The 19,012-nt window shown below is 44.4% G+C and overlaps 1 protein-coding gene across 3 annotated transcripts in view; it reads right to left on the reverse strand.

Moving 5' to 3' along the window:
* Positions 1 to 19,012, reverse strand: part of LOC140121932 (CD109 antigen-like) — a 96,601-nt gene that overhangs the window by 52,614 nt on the left and 24,975 nt on the right. For all 3 annotated transcript variants that reach the window (XM_072142118.1, XM_072142119.1, XM_072142120.1), the window contains 5 exons: positions 17,295 to 17,504; positions 16,064 to 16,159; positions 15,385 to 15,447; positions 11,504 to 11,689; positions 11,277 to 11,429 (listed from right to left, as the gene is read on the reverse strand). In XM_072142118.1, the coding sequence (XP_071998219.1) occupies positions 11,277 to 11,429; positions 11,504 to 11,689; positions 15,385 to 15,447; positions 16,064 to 16,159; positions 17,295 to 17,504 (708 nt within the window). The remainder of the gene's footprint in view (positions 1 to 11,276; positions 11,430 to 11,503; positions 11,690 to 15,384; positions 15,448 to 16,063; positions 16,160 to 17,294; positions 17,505 to 19,012) is intronic.

Raw genomic sequence — 19,012 nt, forward strand, 5'->3', positions numbered from 1 at the left:
TCTAAGTCAAGCAGAGCTCACAGACTCTGCATATAAACCCTGGAGACAGGGCGCAGGAGTGACTTGAAATGCAATAAAGATCTATGCATTTAGCAAGGTAGACATTATACCTGAGCATTCAGCATGGATACATAGGAGACATTAGACCTGAGCATTCAGCAGGTAGACATTATACCAATGCATTTAGCAGGGATACATAGAAGACCTGAGCATTCAGCAGTAAGACATTATACCAATGCATTTAGCAGGGATACATAGGAGACCTGAGCCTTCAGCAGGTAGACATTATACCAATGCATTCCATACCTCCCAACTTTTGGGCAAGAGAAAGAGGGACACAAAGCCCCTTTTTCTAAACCACGCCCATTGTCCCACCCACAGGCAAAGTATAATATCGAATTTGATGGTCCCCACTTGGTACAACACTGCTTAATTTGCCCCCCACCCTTCCCGTGGACCAATATATTATCCCCTAACACAACTCTGCAACATGTAAAACATATAAAACCCCTTCTTTAATTTTATCCTGCCTTTACATTAGTTTTTTTCCGCTTTCATTTATCTCCCCAAACTTACACATAATTCTATCTGTACTCCTACCCCCACCCCTTCTCACATGGTGTGGTCCCTGTTCTCTGTCCTCCTCACTTCTGTCCTCCATCCTCCTCCTGTCCTCCAGCCTCCTCCTGTATCTCCTGTCCTCCAGCCTCCTCCTGTAGCCCCCTGTCCCCCAGCCTCCTCCTGTAGCCCCCTGTCCCCCAGCCTCCTCCTGTAGCCCCCTGTCCTCCAGCCTCCTCCTTTAGCCCCCTGTCCTCCAGCCTCCTCCTTTAGCCCCCTGTCCTCCAGCCTCCTCCTGTAGTCTCCTGTCCTCCAGCGTCCTCCTTTAGCCCCCTGTCCTCCAGCCTCATCCTGTATCCTCCTGTCCTCCAGTTTCATCCTGTAGCTTCCTGTCCCCCAGCCTCCTCCTGTCCTCCAGCCTCCTCCTGTAGCCCCCTGTCCTCCAGCCTCCTCCTGTAGCCCCCTATCCTCCAGCCTCCTCCTGTAGCCCCCTGTCCTCCAGCCTCCTCCTGTAGCCCCCTGTCCTCCAGCCTCCTCCTGTTGTCTCCTGTCCTCCAGCCTCCTCCTGTTGTCTCCTGTCCTCCAGCCTCCTCCTGTAGTCTCCTGTCCTCCAGCCTCCTCCTGTAGCCCCCTGTCCTCCAGCCTCCTCCTGTAGCCCCCTGTCCTCCAGCCTCCTCCTGTAGTCTCCTGTCCTCCAGCCTCATCCTGTATCCTCCTGTCCTCCAGCCTCATCCTGTAGTCTCCTGTCCTCCAGCCTCCTCCTGTAGTCTCCTGTCCTCCAGCCTCCTCCTGTAGTCTCCTGTCCTCCAGCCTCCTCCTGTAGTCTCCTGTCCTCCAGCCTCCTCCTGTAGTCTCCTGTCCTCCAGCCTCCTCCTGTAGTCTCCTGTCCTCCAGCCTCCTCCTGTAGTCTCCTGTCCTCCAGCCTCCTCCTGTAGTCTCCTGTCCTCCAGCCTCCTCCTGTAGTCTCCTGTCCTCCAGCCTCCTCCTGTAGTCTCCTGTCCTCCAACCTCCTCCTGTAGTCTCCTGTCCTCCAGCCTCCTCCTGTAGTCTCCTGTCCTCCAGCCTCCTCCTGTAGTCTCCTGTCCTCCAGCCTCCTCCTGTAGTCTCCTGTCCTCCAGCCTCCTCCTGTAGTCTCCTGTCCTCCAGCCTCCTCCTGAAGTCTCCTGTCCTCCAGCCTCCTCCTGTAGCCCCCTGTCCTCCAGCCTCCTCCTGTAGCCCCCTGTCCTCCAACCTCCTCCTTTAGCCCCTGTCCTCCAGCGTCCTCCTTTAGCCCCCTGTCCTCCAGCCTCCTCCTGTAGCCCCCTGTCTTACAGCCTCCTGTCCTCCAGCCTCCTCCTGTAGCCCCCTGTCCTCCAGCCTCCTCCTGTAGTCTAATGTCCTCCAGCCTCATCCTGTATCCTCCTGTCCTCCAGTTTCATCCTGTATCCTCCTGTCCCCCAGCCTCCTCCTGTCCTCCAGCCTCCTCCTGTAGCCCCCTGTCCTCCAGCCTCCTCCTGTAGCCCCCTGTCCTCCAGCCTCCTCCTGTAGCCCCCTGTCCTCCAGCCTCCTCCTGTAGTCCCCTGTCCTCCAGCCTCCTCCTGTAGTCCCCTGTCCTCCAGCCTCCTCCTGTAGCCCCCTGTCCTCCAGCCTCCTCCTGTAGCCCCCTGTCCTCCAGCCTCCTCCTGTAGCCCCCTGTCCTCCAGCCTCCTCCTGTAGCCCCCTGTCCTCCAGCCTCCTCCTGTAGTCTCCTGTCCTCCAGCCTCCTCCTGTAGTCTCCTGTCCTCCAGCCTCCTCCTGTAGTCTCCTGTCCTCCAGCCTCCTCCTGTAGTCTCCTGTCCTCCAGCCTCCTCCTGTAGTCTCCTGTCCTCCAGCCTCCTCCTGTAGTCTCCTGTCCTCCAGCCTCCTCCTGTAGTCTCCTGTCCTCCAGCCTCCTCCTGTAGTCTCCTGTCCTCCAGCCTCCTCCTGTAGTCTCCTGTCCTCCAGCCTCCTCCTGTAGTCTCTTGTCCTCCAGCCTCCTCCTGTAGTCTCCTGTCCTCCAGCCTCCTCCTGTAGTCTCCTGTCCTCCAGCCTCCTCCTGTAGTCTCCTGTCCTCCAGCCTCCTCCTGTAGTCTCCTGTCCTCCAGCCTTCTCCTGTAGTCCCCTGTCCTCCAGCCTCCTCCTGTAGTCTCCTGTCCTCCAGCCTCCTCCTGTAGTCTCCTGTCCTCCAGCCTCCTCCTGTAGTCTCCTGTCCTCCAGCCTCCTCCTGTAGTCTCCTGTCCTTCAGCCTCCTCCTGTAGTCTCCTGTCCTCCAGCCTCCTCCTGTAGCCCCCTGTCCTCCAGCCTCCTCCTGTGCCCCCCTGTCCTCCAGCCTCCTCCTGTGCCCCCCTGTCCTCCAGCTTTCTCATGTGGTCTCATGTCCCCCAGCCTCCTCATCCCACGGCCTCCTGTCTTCCAGCCTCCTCATTCTGTGGCCTCCTGTCCTCCAGCATCCTCCTCATTCTGTGGCCTCCTGTCCTCCAGCATCCTCCTCATTCTGTGGCCTCCTGTCCCCAAGAATACTAAAATTATAAGTTTTATAATGTTTTTATACTTTTACAAAAATGAAAACCTCCTCTTCATTTTGCCATCTTCTGATGCTAATAACTTTTTCATACTTCAGTGTACGGAGCTGTGTTTGGTGTCATTTCTTGCGAGATGACATTTTCAATGTTACCATTTTTAGGACAGTACAGCCTTTTGAACACTTTTTATTACATCTTTTATATTTTGCAAAATGGCAAAAAAGTGTCATTTTTCACTTTGGGCGCTATTTTCCACTATTTTTTGGGTTTAAACTCTGGGAATAACCTTTATTATATTTTAATAAATTTCAGACACGGTGGAGAGGAGTATGCAACCATCGGAGCGACACCCCCTTCCCCCTGCACTGCGGCATGTAAGGCAGCGGTCACTTGTTCCGCTAGCGTTGTGTTATGCCTCGGCCCGATCGCTTATGTGTTTCCAGAGACACGGATGCAATCGGGTTATCGATTGCATCAGTTTCCCGGGAAACGCATATGCGATCGGGCGGAGGTCCCTCTGTGCGCTAGCGGCGTGTTATGAACGCGGCGCTAGCAGAACGTGTGACCGCGGCCTCAGGGGTTAACCCCAACATATCGTAGGACTCTCACAGGTGTCCTTGCCGCCTGTGACGTTGTACTACATCCAATGTTGGAAAGGGTTTAACCACTTCAGGACAGGAGATGTGGTCTACAAATTAAACCGGAGATGTGGTCTACAAATTAAAATATTTTTTCACAATACACTCATTTTGGGTGGAAAATGAAACATTTACAATGGATTAAATGAAAAAAGTTTTATACACAATTTCTCCCGAGTACAAGGATACCCCATATGTGGTGGTGACCTGCTGTATGGGCGCACGGCTGGGCATAGAAGGGAAGGAGGCGCCATCCAGAGCAGATTTGCTATGTCGCATTGTACAGGCTATAATTTTTTTTGTTTTTTTATTGTGGACCTATAGGGGCTTATTTCTTTTGCCACATGAGATGCACTTTTCTGGTACGTAATTTTGGGGCATCTATAGCTAATTGGTGAGATTTTATTAACTCTTTGTTGGTGGAGGAAATGAAAATCATCAATTTTTAAGAACATTTTTTTTTTTTGGCCGTTTACCATACCGTAAATATAGTATATTATTTTTATTCTATGGGTCGCCACAATTACGAAAATACCTCATTTATATAGATTTTTTATGTTTTTCCTATTTTTACTGAATAAAAAATAATTTGGCGAAAATGTTGTTAATTTTAGCATCACCGTCTTTCATATGCATAACTTTTTTATTTTTCGCCTCACAAATCTGATTAAGGACTTATTTTTTGCAAGAAGGATTGTTCTTTTTAGTGGTCTTATTTTAGAGTGCATAACATTTTTTAATCACATTTTAAAGCGTTTTTTATAGGGTATTAATTAAAGTTTATCTTTATGGAGCGTTTTTGGGTTGTTTCTTTTTACGGGGTTCACTTTGCAGATCTAATAACAATTCTGTTTTATTATGCAGATTTATATGGACGCAGCGATGCCAAATATGTGGTGGTTTTGTGTATTTTATTAAATTTTACTGAATAAAAACTAATTTGGAGAAAATTATCTTTTCATATGCAGAACTTTTTTATTTTTCAGCTGACAAATCTGGTTAGGAGCTTATTTTTTGCGAGAAGAGCTGTTCTTTTTAGTAGTCTTATTTTAGAGTGCAGAACATTTTTTTATCACTTTTTAGAGCATTTTTTTAAAGGTATTAATTAAAAATTATCTTTTTTCGGAAAGTTTTTTTGCGTTTTTTTCTCTGGCGTTTACCGTGCAAGTCCAGTAACAATTCTTTTTTACAGATTGTTACAGACGCGCCAATACCAAATATGTGGGGGGGGGGGGGGTTTGTGTGTTTTATACTTTAAGTGTTTTTACGGGAAAGTGACATTTTAGGGGCTTATATTTTTATGTATTTATTTTTTATTTATTCTGATGTGTAAACTTTAGTGTTTTTACATGTTTTTACTTTTCCATACTTGAACTTGAACCAGCGATGCTCTGATTCTCTGTTGCTCTGATCCCTGGTTCAAGTCCAATACACTGCTCTACAATACTTCTTCATTGTAGAGCAGTGTAGAATGCAGACACATGCACAGACAGTTTATGGCCAGACCCGGAAGACCAGGGAGATTGCCAAGTGCCCTGGGGCTGCACAGACCTCAGGGCTGCCCAGAAGAGGAACACCCTTACACGGCGTGGTCATGCATGACCGCGGCATATAAGGGGTTAACACCCGCGATCGGAGTCTGCTCCATTCGCAGGTGTTACAGCTCGGTGTCAGCTGTGATAGACAGCTGACAGCCGCATCTTCTGGTGCCGGCTCCTTTCGTGGGCCGGTGCCAGAAGTGGGACGTTATACTACGTCCCAGTGCGCTAAGTACCTATCCGCAGGGATGTAGTATAACGTCCAGGTGCGCCTAGGGGTTAATGGCTCACTGAGGAATATATCCCTCTTGGTGTAGAGAAGGGCAAAATAATCGCAATGTCTGGCGGTTCGCAAGACATTGCGATTATTTCAGGGCTTGTACGTCACAAAGCTGCCATACAAGTCCTGATAGATGTCTCCCGTCACACACTGACCTGTAGCTGTGTATCACACTGACCTGTAGCTGTGTATCACACTGACCTGTAGCTGTGTATCACACTGACCTGTAGCTGTGTATCACACTGACCTGTAGCTGTGTATCACACTGACCTGTAGCTGTGTATCACACTGACCTGTAGCTTTGTATCACACTGACCTGTAGCTGTGTATCACACTGACCTGTAGCTGTGTATCACACTGACCTGTAGCTGTGCATCACACTGACCTGTAGCTGTGTATCACACTGACCTGTAGCTGTGTATCACACTGACCTGTAGCTGTGTATACTGTGGGGGTCAGGCTCTGTCCTCCCTCATGACTGCTGTGCAGATGCTTCTACTGGACGTCTGTGGCTGCTGGAGGGGGGAGCACATCACACAAGCTGCTCTTCTCTCTGCGCTGCCACCCTCCCCTTCCACCTCCACAGCTTCAGGAGAAGGAGCAGAGGAGTCTCGGGGACCATGGCCAGGTCACACAGCAGCCGCTCTCCAGGTGACCCCCCCCCCCCCCTGATGATTACTCCTCACACATCCCGCGGCAGCACAGCTCACACAGGGGGAGGGGCGGCCCGGGGGAGGAGAGAGGGCTGTGCCGTGCAGAGCTGTGAGCTCAGGCTTCACAGCCTCCACGCTGCCCCTGTGTCTCTGCAGCCAGTGTGTCCCGGGACCAGGAGACGGGACTCAGTCTCTTGGACCGGGACAATGCAAAACAAAGCGTGGCATTCTCTTAACCTCCCGGGGCGGCGGGACACAGCTAAAAAATCGTGAAAGTCCCGCCGAAATCGGGACAGTTGGGAGGTATGGCATTCAGCAGGGTACATAGGAGACCTGAGCATTAAGCAGGTAGACATTATACCAATGCATTTAGCAGGGATACATAGGAGACCTGAGAATTCCTCTTACCTTGTCTTGCAGAGGGCAGAGGTTATCTGGCAGCTGAGACCTGCTTTGAGGTTGCATGATATGACGGCAACGGGTGAATGCAAATTGAAAATGCACCAATACATAGCAATGGCTGATACATGTGCACAAGAAACACCAGAAAGTCCAGGATGCAGGACAACCAGGTGCTCACAGTCTATATCCCAGGTGCTCACACAGTCTATATCCCAGGTGCTCACACAGTCTATATCCCAGGTGCTCACACAGTCTATATCCCAGGTGCTCACACAGTCTATATCCCAGGTGCTCACACAGTCTATATCCCAGGTGCTCACACAGTCTATATCCCAGGAGCTGACATGTAAAGCTCCCTGTACTGAAAGTAATATCTCTGTACAACACGTGGTAAAAGTGTAAATACTGTACAATATGCAGAGATCTCTAGCAGGAGAAAACAGGTTAAAAAACCGTATAACATGTATCACAGGAGGATGAGAGACCAGTGGCCTGGTATACAGCCTGGATATACTCACTGATACAATGTGCTGCCTCCATCCAGATGAACAAATGGTTAATACCAGGAGCAGCGCTGGGCTGCGGCCTATGCAGGAGGCGACCTAAGCGTCCGATGGTGAGGCACGCAGGGTTAATGAACCATAAGGCCCAGCAGGTAGGAGATACTAGCAGTGATCTCATGTGTCAGTGATGTGTGGTATATACTCAACACAGTCTGTATTATTACCCCTGTAAGGGCAGCATAGCTGTACAGGCTCTTACCTGGGCTGAGGCCTATGCAGGAGGCGACCTAAGCTTCCGATGGTGAGGCACGCAGGGTTAATGAACCACAAGGCCCAGCAGGTGGTAGATGCAGCGGCGATCTCATGTGCTGGGTACATGGTGGCCAATGTACACCACAGCCTCAGCTATTACCCCTGTAACGGCAGGATAGCTGTACGGGCTCTTACCTGGGCTGCGGCCTATGCAGGAGGCGATCCAGACATCTGCTGGTGAGGTACGCAGGGTGATGAACCACAAGGCCCAGCAGGTAGGAGATGCAGGAGCGATCTCATGTGCCGGGTACATGGTGGTCGATGTACACCACTCAGCTATTACTCCTGTACGGACAGGATAGCTGTACAGGCTCCTCCAGGCCAGAGAACAGCAGTGGTATGGTACAGCCTGAGCTGCGGCCTATGCAGGAGCCGATCCAGGCGTCTGATGGTGAGGCACGCAGGGTTAATGAACCACAAGGTCCAGAAGGTAGGAGATGCAGGAGCGATCTCATGTGCTGGGTACATGGTGGCTGATACACACCACAGCCTCAGCTATTGCCCCTGTAAAGAGAGGATAGCTGTACAGGCTCCTCCGGGACGAGGGACCGCATGCTAGCATATACAGCCCGAGCCGATCCATCCAAGTTTTCTGTGTAAAGACACAGAGGACCTAGAAAAACTTATTATCTGCATAGTGCTTTTTTTATTTTTTTTTTCTCTGCGTAGACACACAGGACCTGAACTCTTCTCTCATACCTAAGAGAAAAAGAAATACAAGGGTTGTGTGTGTGCTCCGGCCTTATATAGGTGGATTCAGCCAAGACACTAATTGTTTAATTGTCTACTACTGCTTGTTAACCTGTTCGCTTCTGAGTTGTACCTAGGGGAAGAATCCCATATGTGTGCTGCCAAACTGACGAAAAAGAAATACTGATATCAATAGCCGTTTAAATATAAACCATATTACACTGAAAAAAAACGGGTATTAAAATTGAAAGGGACACACTTATTAAAAGTTAACCATTGCTATAAACAAACAACAATGGCTACTTAAATTCAGGAATGGTGGAAATTTAAAATCTCCCAGTTCCGTCTCCTCCCACTAGGTGTCATCAAAGTACAGTGGTACCACCTTTTGTATGTGGAGCATTAGCCACTGAAAGATACAATAGATCCGAGAGATAATGTCACCAGCCTCTCTCCTTGTACAAGGTAATATCTCTTATCCCACAACCCTCTCTGGATAAGTCATGTACTCCAATGCATATACCCTCCCCTACATGTACAACATCCTCATGTGCATCGTACTTCTCAGATACACAGTTACTGAGATACCTATCTAGCAGTGTGTACAGGGGTTACCAATCTGCTGGGGAGGGTCAGCATGTGTGGTGCTCAGCGTGTTCAGTGTCTCCTTTTCTGTATCTTTCTCTTCTCCTCATCCTCTCACTGCCAGGGTTCCTCAGGGCTCAGTCCTCTTCTCCCTCTATACTGCCCCTTAGGACAAACCATCAGCAAATTTGGTTTCCAGTATCATCTTTTTGCTGATGATACCCAGCTATATACTTCTACACATAACATCACCCCTGCCTTACTCCAGAACACTAGTGACTGTCTCTCTGCAGTCTCTAAAATCACGGCCTCTCTCTTCTTGAAGCGTAATCCTTCCAAAACTGAACTTCTTGTCTTTCCGCCGTCTACTAAGCAACCTAACCCTGATCTCTCCATTTCTGTCATTTATGTCATTCTAACCTGAGGCAGCAGGCCCGCTGGACTCTGATCTCTCCTTTGCACCTTATATTGAATCTGCTGCTCACTCTTGCCGGATGCACCTTAAAAATATTTCTAAAATCCGACCATTTCTCACGATGAAAACTCTAAAACACTAATTGTCGCTCTGATCAACTCTAGACTACTGTAACTCCTAACTAATTGGTCTTCCACTTACTAAACTCTCTCCACTACAATCTATTCTCAATATCGGTATCTAAAATCTAAAATACTCAATGCAGCAGCCAGGCTAGTCTTTCAGACCAAACGCTACACGGATGCCTCCAATCTGCACTTACAAATACAGTTTAATTTAATAACCCTCATCCACAAAGCTCTTTATAATACTGCACCCCACTACCTCTCCTCTCTCATCTCAGTCTATCGTCCAACCTGTGCTCTTCGTTCCCCACGCACGTCTACTGGACTTCTCCAGAAATGTACCAATTCTCTGGAATGCCCTTACCTGGTCTATCAGACAAATACCCAACCCCCAATGCTTCAAATGTTCTCTTAAAACTCATTTATTTAGACAGGTCTATCGCACTGGCTAACTGCATGCAACTTTAACTCTTTATTAACCAAATTCTGGGTACTCCCCCTGTCTGTTGTCCAGAAAATGCTTCTCTGCAGTCCCACTGACTTTGGACTTGGTATATAAGATGGCGGCTGATGACTGGTTAAAGGAGCAGCATTTTTATTTATTAAATTATTTTTATTCCATCCCCTTATAAAAATGGCTGGACTATTATACAAGCTCTTATACCTTGTGTCACCCAATCATCCTCATAGACTTTAAGCTCTTGCGAGCAGGGACCTCCCTCCTATTGTTTTACATGAATGTTGTTACTCTGTAATGACTTATTTTATTTGCATGTTCCCCCAAATCTGTAAAGCGCTACGGAATTTGATGGCGCTTTATAAATAAAGATGTTTAAGATTATTATTAATCGGTCTTAGATGCTCACAGCGCTGATTGAGGATGGAGGTCTGACTGCAGCTCAGGCCCCGAGACTGCAGTCCCACAATTCCACGTTTGATGTCAGCCGTGCCCCCAGTTTATCATCTTAGATTTCCTTTAAAGCCTCTGTTTTACTTTTCAACCACTAAGGGTCATTACAAACCATTCAAAAACTAGCAACTAGATTACTTAGGCAGAAAAGTGATTTTTTTCTTAAAAATTCTGCACAATTTTTGAAAGATACAAGTGATGAATGTGTCAGAATATTGAACTCCAAAAAAGACCCCATCCCATTATTAGGTTATAAATTTGGCACTGGCTCAACAAAACAAAGACAAAGGATGTAAAACTGTCAGAATTATTGCACAATAGCATTAATAGATGAACTAAATGAGTTAAATTTCCAATAGCCATCATTTCAAGCATAACTTTAACCCCTTAAGGCCCACACCATTTTCCTTTTTTGTTTTTCAACTTTTCACTACCTGCCTTTAAAAACCCATAACTTTTTTATCTTCCTGTTTATGGAGCTGTAGGTGGAATTGTTTTCTGTGTAACAAATTGTACTTCCTTGTGACAGCATTTTATAATCCATGGCATGCACAATCTTCATTATGCCCTATTCTGACGCTAGTAACTTTTCATACTTCGTCATACTCACCTTTATAAGGTGTCATTTTTGTGGTACATGATGTCGTTTACATTGCTACCATTTTGGGGACTGTATGGCCCGTTAATTACATTGTAATAACATTTTTTGCTGTTGCAAATTGGCGAAAAAGTGGTGTTTCGGACATTTGGGCGCTATTTTGCGATACGGGGTTCACCACCAGGAATAACAGTTTTAAAATGTTAATAGACCAGGATGCGACGATACCTAATATGTTTATGATTTTATTTGTTTATTTTATATCAGTTCTAGGGAAAGAGGGGTGATTTGAATTTTGTATTATTTTTAAAAAAAATTTATTATTTGTTTTTAATTTTTTTTTACTACTTTTAAGACCCCTAATGGCACTTTAAGCCTTACCCTTTAGTGTATAAGAGGACTTTTTCTCCACTTAGCTCCTACACTATTCCTCAGAATATTATTCATATAACTATCGCTATTATTTTAATTATAAGAAAGGCTCTCCTTTGACTGTGAGCATAAAAAAACATGTAAAATGTTAATACTTGTGGAGAGATGTGATACTTACTGTGCTTGCATTTAGGCTAATTCCATTTACCAGGAGCATGGAACTTTTCTCAAGCACTTGTAAGGCCACCAATGCGGGGGATTCTTTCACAGTGATGGATAAGGACACATTTTCGAATGGTTCTGCTCTTTTTTTACTCCATGATAATGTCACCTGCATGAAGAATAAATACATCATTCAGATAAAGTGTCAGGAAAGTACAGATTACAAATAAATAAATATTGTACCTGGTTTCCTGATGTAGTTTTGACTGGAAGCACTTGAGAAACATTTTGCACAATATCACCAAAGCTACCATTAGTAATCAGGTAATACACCACTAGCTGAGCAGTGGGAGTCCACGAGTAGTCCGGAGTCAGACTAAATGTTGTTTTGTTCTTTCCAGCAGACACAATCATCGATTTGGCCATAACCTGATGAAGAAACATATAAATATATTTAAAAATGGTGGCTGCACTCCAAAGATATAAAGTTGAAAATATGTGAGTTTAATTAATCTCATATGAGCTTGAGATGAATTAAACTCATGTGTTTTCAACTTTATATCTTTGGAGTGCAGCCTACCATTTTTTGATACTTATCTGGACTTTGCTGGGCTCAAAGTTTAGTGTAGGACAGCACCCACTCTCTCCAATTTAAGGCTACATTCACACAATGTATGCCCACCGTACCGTAGTACGTATGCCGTACATAGGACATGTTCTATCTTTCTATGGTCTACGGAATGGTACAGCGTCGCGTGTGTGGCCATAGAAGTGTATGGGGAAAATGTATACATTGTATATACATCGGCCGTATATACGTCCCCCATGCGTTCATGTGAATGTAGCCTAAGTCTGTGCTGCTTTTATTTTTCTATTTTTCTGAAACAACTATTTACCTAATCTAAATATTTTTAAGTGCACCAAGGATGTAACTACAGCGGTAGCAGCCATAGCATGGGGTCTGCAGTGTCATGGGGCCCCGGCATCCGACCTGACACACTGAAGAATGGAGGAAGTGCACCATGATATACATATTATGCTGCATATTGTACAGCATAATGGGGGTCATTTACTAAGGGCCCGAATCGCGTTTTCCCGACGTGTTACCCGAATATTTCCGATTTGCGCCGATTGTACCTGAATTGCCCCGGGATTGTGTCGCACGCGATCGGATTGTGGCGCATCGGCGCCGGCATGCGCGCGACGGAAATCGGGGGGCGTGGCCGAACGAAAACCCGACGTATTCGGAAAAACCGCCGCATTTAAAAACCGAAAAAGTGTCGCTTGGTGACCACTTACCTTCACCTGGTCCGAGGTGGTGCATTCCGGCGCGTGGAGATGATTTTCAGCGCAGCAGCGCCACCTGGTGGACGGCGGAAGAACTGCCTTCATGAATCCCGGCCGGACCCGAATCCAGAGCAGAGAACGCGCCGCTGGATCGCGAATGGGCCGGGTAAGTAAATTTGCCCCAATATGTATGTAACAGTGCAGATCTTCCACATTACACAGCATGAATTGGCAGCTCAGAAATGTTGAGGGAGGTGTAGTACCGAATAAATGTATATATATATATTAGTAGTTAAATGTGTGCACGAGTGTATAAATGTGCGTACTTGTGTAAGAATGTATAAATGTATGAGTATGCAAATATGTATATTTTCTGAGGGGGTAGAGAGGCCCCAAATAGAAGTCTGCCATGCCTCTCCCAGTTATGCCACTGAATTGTACCTGTTTAAGTACGGAAAGCTAGAAGGACATAGCACAACTACATCAGATTTACCCATACTCTTACTTTGCTCTCTAGTGTGCCCTTATAATTCCCTGCTTAGTGGCATGGTCCATTTGGCCTACATGATTAACCGGTTAAGGACTGGACCCTTTCCTGTTTTTTCATGTACATTTTTTACTCCCCACCTTCAAAAATCTATAACTTTTTTATTTTTACACGTAAAGAGCTGTGTGATGGCTTGTTTGCTGCGTAACAAATTGCTCTTCATAGTGATGGTATTAAATATTCCATGCCATGTACTCAGAAGTTGAAAAAAAATTCCAAATGCAGTGAAAATGCTGAAAAAACACATTTGCGCCATTTTTTTGTGGGCTTGGATATTACGTCTTTCACTGAGCGCCCCAAATGTTTTCATACATTTACAAAAATTAAAACCTCCTGTACAAAATGTTTTTTTGTTTATTTTGCCATACTTTGATGTACGGAGCTGTGGGTGGTGTCATTTTTTGCGACATTTGATAATATTTTCAATGATATCATTTTTAGGACTGTACAACCTTTTGATAACTTTTTATAAATTTTTAAAATATTCGACATTTTCGACTTTGGGCGCTATTTTCCGTTACGGCGTTAAACGCATTGAAAAACCGTTAATATATTTTGATAGATAGATACCTGTTGGGGCAGATTTATCAAGCTGTCTGAAAGTCAGAATATTTCTAGTTGTCCATGGCAACCAATCACAGCTCCCCTTTAAAATATTCATGAGCATTGGGAAACTGAAAGCTGAGCTGTGATTGGTTGCCATGGGCAACTAGAAATATTCTGACTTTCAGACAGCTTGATAAATCTGCCCCAATGTGTTTATTATTTTTACTGTTTATTTATATTTATGACAGTTCTAGGGAAAGGGGGGTGATTTGAATTTTTAGGTTTTTTAATTATAATTTTTTTTAACTTTTTTTTATTTTTCTTTTTACTATTTTTCAGACTCCCTACAGTACTTTAACCCTAGGTTGTCTGATGGATCCTATCATATACTGCCATACTACAGTATGGCAGTATATGGGGATTTTCCTCCTCATTCATTACAATGTGCTATCAGCACATTGTAATGAAAGGGTTAAAACGAAATAGCCTCGGGTCTTCAGAAGACCAGAGGCTACCATGGAGATGGATTGCCGCTCCCCGATGACGTCACGGGGAGCGGCGATGACAACACACCAATCGCGGGTGTTACCGGACCATGAGTCCTCTCCATGCAGCGGGACACGACCGCCACCGTGAATACAGGGCGGTCGTGCACCAGTTAAAGACAGGGACAAAAAAAACCCCTAGAATTTAGTTTGAATCCCAAACGGATTACAAGGGCTTGAACCACGTCCATTTTATTACAAGCAGCTGCACTCATAACCAAGCTCATTATAAAAGGAGATCATTAGAAGAAATGTACAAGAGTTTCTTGTTTATCTGAGTTATAGACTGGCAGAGCATGCACACAGATCTGCCCAAAAGAGGCTTGATGCAGCAATGAAGCACTCTTAGAGAAATACAACTTATCACATTTCTTTCTGCTGTCAGTACGCCATCCTTCCTGCATATTATCTTATTAGTTATTACTTTATAATATCCTATGTATATAAAAATATGTGATACCAATTTATTAGCCCAAAATACATAATTATATATTTACTATGGATACAAAACAAGTTAAGATGTGGATTAGTCCTCTAGCTGGTGCAGCAGATTAAGGGTTAGTCCATTCCCAAGAACTTTAATCCCAGAGATGGGATCCTCATTTATTAATGATGAATGGCATCTATCTCGTGTGACTGCCCACCTACTTTGGATTCTAAATGTCTAATATAGGCAAACCGCACTAAACATTAATGAATAGCTACAAAATATAGGGTATTAAGCTCTTAGGTCAGAAGTTTTTGAGGCAAGTAGTTTTCTTATACATATAGCACAGTGTAGAAAATATTTAATGGGGCTTATTTACTAAGGGTCCCACATATCGCACTTTCGTCGTATTTTAGACATTTTTGGGGTTTGGGCCGATGTGACAGGTATTTAACTGTGGATTGTAGTGCAATTGCGCTGGCTTTCATGCGACAGAAATCGGGGGTGGGCCGTCGGACGATCCAACTGATTCGGACTGAGCACAGGATTTAATATTCAAATTGTGTCGCAACCAATGCACTTACATGCACCAGGAAGAAGAAGGTGAACTCCGGCGGACCTCAGTGGGGAAGCGGCACATGCAGGATATTGGGCGCACGATCTTTGTGAATCGCAGCACAATGCATTCACGTCGGACAATGAACTTCAGGTGAACTCGGGTGAAATGTGCCCCAATGTGTTACAAATTCAAACACCTTTAAATAATACATACCACATAATAAATATCCTCTACTTTTGGGAAGGTTTTAACTTCTACAGTAAATGGTATTCCAACCTGCAGGACAATAACAGATAAGGTTTTATTTCATTTTGCATTATTTATTTGAACTGCATCTTAACAAAATAAATCTAGCAGATACGGTACTTTTTATTTTAGATTCTATCTTCATGCAATGAAGGCATCACTATTGGAAGACTGTGAAATTTCCGTACAAAAATCTCCCAATGACTGGGGACAAACATTATGGAAACATAGAGCAGCAGATTAATTGCTATGCAGGATCTTCCTAGTGTTTTTTGAACATAATATTTATTACATTAGATGACTTGATAAAGAAATTGAGTTAAGAAAGTGTGATTTTCACACTCCTTGTTTTGTCTTGGTTACCGCAATTTTTTATTGAATCCCACTTTTAGGAATTTGGGTTTGTTTGGCTGATAGTAGCACTGCAAGGCATCAACTAACATTCAGCTGTGTTCCTTCTGCATAAACTTTGCCTAAACCTTAGTGGAGTTCACATGAGCACCCCATTATTGAGGTTGGGATACACCCAAGGTGCCATCCTTTATTTGTTTTTTGTTTCCCTTCTGCCCAAATACACTAATTCCAGATTTAACACAGTCTTGTATAAATTACACAAGCCCCAAAAATTGTTTATGTCGCACATTACCTTTAGAACAGTTTCTGACATTTGCACTTGGATAGATGGAGGTTTCCAAAATGACTTGTAAAAGTAGAAATATTCTGCAGTGTTCTGGTAATCCACCTGCACAACATTTTTTATTATTTTTTTATTATTATTATTGCCAATAATTATGTATGTGCATAGATTCATGTGAAATATGAAAGAAGGTAATAATCCAGAGCAAGAACAAATAAGAAAGGTTCTGTATATTTTGAAAAATTTTAAAGTGTTTGTACAAGATAAAGAAACATAAAAAGGCTATATTCATCCAGAAACCGTGGCAATCTATTCCACAGACCATGGGTAATTTATTAAAGAAAACCAGGGCCGCTTACTTATAGATCCAGGCACTGTGACTGTGGTAAATCTTCCTATATTTGTTAAGCATGACCTCCTTCCTTCTAAAATCATCTTCGTAAATCATTCTAACGAGCCAGAGGGGCTCTCCGTCGGGTGGTTATCAGAGCCCTTCTGTGCTCTGGCTTCACAGGCAGCTGTAGTCACCTCCTCCCAACTGCAATCCTCGCACTTCCCCTCTTCCTATACCTAATGTAATCTCATGGTAGCACAGGAAGTTTCATCAAACAGGGGGAGTGCTCCTGCAAAGTGTAACAGCCTGTGAAGCTAAAGCATGGAGGGGCTCTGGGAATGCCCCCCAGAGTGCTTCTAGTTTATTAGCATACATGTAAAAGTTGATTCTAGAAGGAAGGAAGCCACAGATAACAAATATAAGAAAATTACCACTATCACGCTGCATGGAGTGTCAATGAGTAAGTGTAACCAGGGTTTTATCATGTCCAATTGTGAAAGTACAATTCTTTAACTGGTGTTTTGAATACAAGTACTGCACACCAGATATGCTAAGAGACTTCAGTGTTGAAATTAAATCTGTTCTATCCTGATGGAGATTTCAGTTGGCCCTTGGCCCCCTCCCCTCAATCCCCTCAATGAAAAGTGACAAAAAAATGGGAATTGGACTCCTTACATATTTGCATGACTTGTCTGCCAGAGGGAAAGGCATGTTAAATTATCCCAACTGTGCCTAGAATTGCAGCATAACCTATTGGAATTGAATAGCTGCTGAGCTGCAATACCACATAGAATTTATAATTCATAGAGCAGAGTGGCACAATTTCTGGAAGAAAACATTCACATGTCTTTTTAATTTCATTAGAACCCTTTAAGTACTATAAGAACTATTTCTCTGTATACTGACCTGAACATGTAGATATTCAGCTAACTGATGAACAGGAAATTCCAGGACAATAACGTCGGATTCTGGAATGGTGTAGTTCTTTACCATGACATTGTCGATACTGCTGCTGCTTAGCCAATATTCACCTGAAGGCTGAGTTATTCTAACAGAAACTAATTTACTCCTTTCCTCACTGGTTAATTTCTTATTGTCAAATCTATATATAAGAATCTAAAAAAGAAGAGAAAACTGACTTTTTGATGGTAGAAAAATAAATTTTTTTCCCAAATATATACGTATTGGTATAACATTTATTAGCACTGCACATTCCTATTATCACAGCAGACATAGGGGCATATTTGTCATTAGTCAGGATTAGTGATGAACAGACCCCAGTACGGTTCCAAAGGCTCCGATGGCTTCAAGTACCTACAATGGAGGCTTAGCGTTCCCTGACTTAAAAATTGTATTATTTCGCATCCCATCTCAGACACATAGCCTCATGGACCACGCTTCCAGCTTATAATAAATGGACTGAACTAGAGAAACTGTTGGCACTGTTTCATCCGGCCACCCTGATTTTGGGCCCCTTGTACGAGGTAGCTCCTTCTACGATTTTAGGACATATGCAATTTACAAGGGATGTCTGGCTCAAAAGTAGAGTCAGATTCCAGTTATCTACTCTTTGATCCCCACTTACACCTGTCCTTTTCATTCTATATCTCCCCAAAAGTGTGTCCTCACAAAGGTTTAACCCTTAGTTCCTAGCAAAATTATTTCAGGTAAAAGACTTTCTAGATGCTTATACCAGGCAGATCCTTCCATTGTCCAGCCTAGTAGAGAGACATCCCAATTTCTCTGGCTTTTTTGTTACTGGTAGATTTGACATTTAATACTCTCCCTTTTAGGTTGATAAGGTGGCACCTGGAGTGGCAACCTGTTATGGCAGCTCTTGCTCACCTTAAACTTTCTTTCTTTTTCCTTCGCTTTTTTTTTCTATTACTCTACTTAAGAGAGATTGAATTATGGATAATGGACTAAAGACTTGGATTTGGAACTTTGAAATACTTTTTATAGTTTTTCACTGAGAACTAAACTAGTGTCTGGAGAGCAAGTATGGAGCTGGGGGTGTATTGTGAACACTAGGGAGCAACTGCTGACACTCAGTGATACATCAGGTCAGCATGCTATCGAACTAAACATCCCCCAAGAACTGAGGAAGAGAAGGAGAAGAGGATGCAGGGATGTCATAGGTCTGTTCTACCCTCCATCACTGTGGGTAATGTGAGATCTCTCTCAAAAAGGTGGAGGAACTGGTAGCACTGACCTAGCAGCAACAGGAGTTTCGGGGGTGCAGCATGATATTGTTTACAGAGACATAGCTTACTGGTCTTACCCCGGACACGCTCGTCTCTTTGGATGGTTTCAAACTCTTTCGCACAGATAGGACAAGAGAGAGCAGTAAGAGGAAAAGAGGAAGGCTGGAGATATTTGTGAATGAGAGACTTTCCCTAACAGGTCCCCGATAGCTCCCGCGCTTACAAGAGCAGTACCCAAACTGTCCCTTTGTCTTTACGCTTTCCCCTTTCCGCATACGCTTTCATATTGCGTTTCATCAAAAGTTAGAATCCTCAGAGGGACTTGCATGCTGAGGTAGCTAAAAAGGAGAGAGTGCATTAGTTTAAAGTGCAATATATGTGCAGAGCATGCTGTATGCTTAGCCCACAAGTGAGCCACTT

The sequence above is a fragment of the Engystomops pustulosus genome, chromosome 3 (genome assembly GCF_040894005.1).
Source record: "Engystomops pustulosus chromosome 3, aEngPut4.maternal, whole genome shotgun sequence".
Taxonomy (NCBI): Eukaryota; Metazoa; Chordata; class Amphibia; order Anura; family Leptodactylidae; genus Engystomops; species Engystomops pustulosus.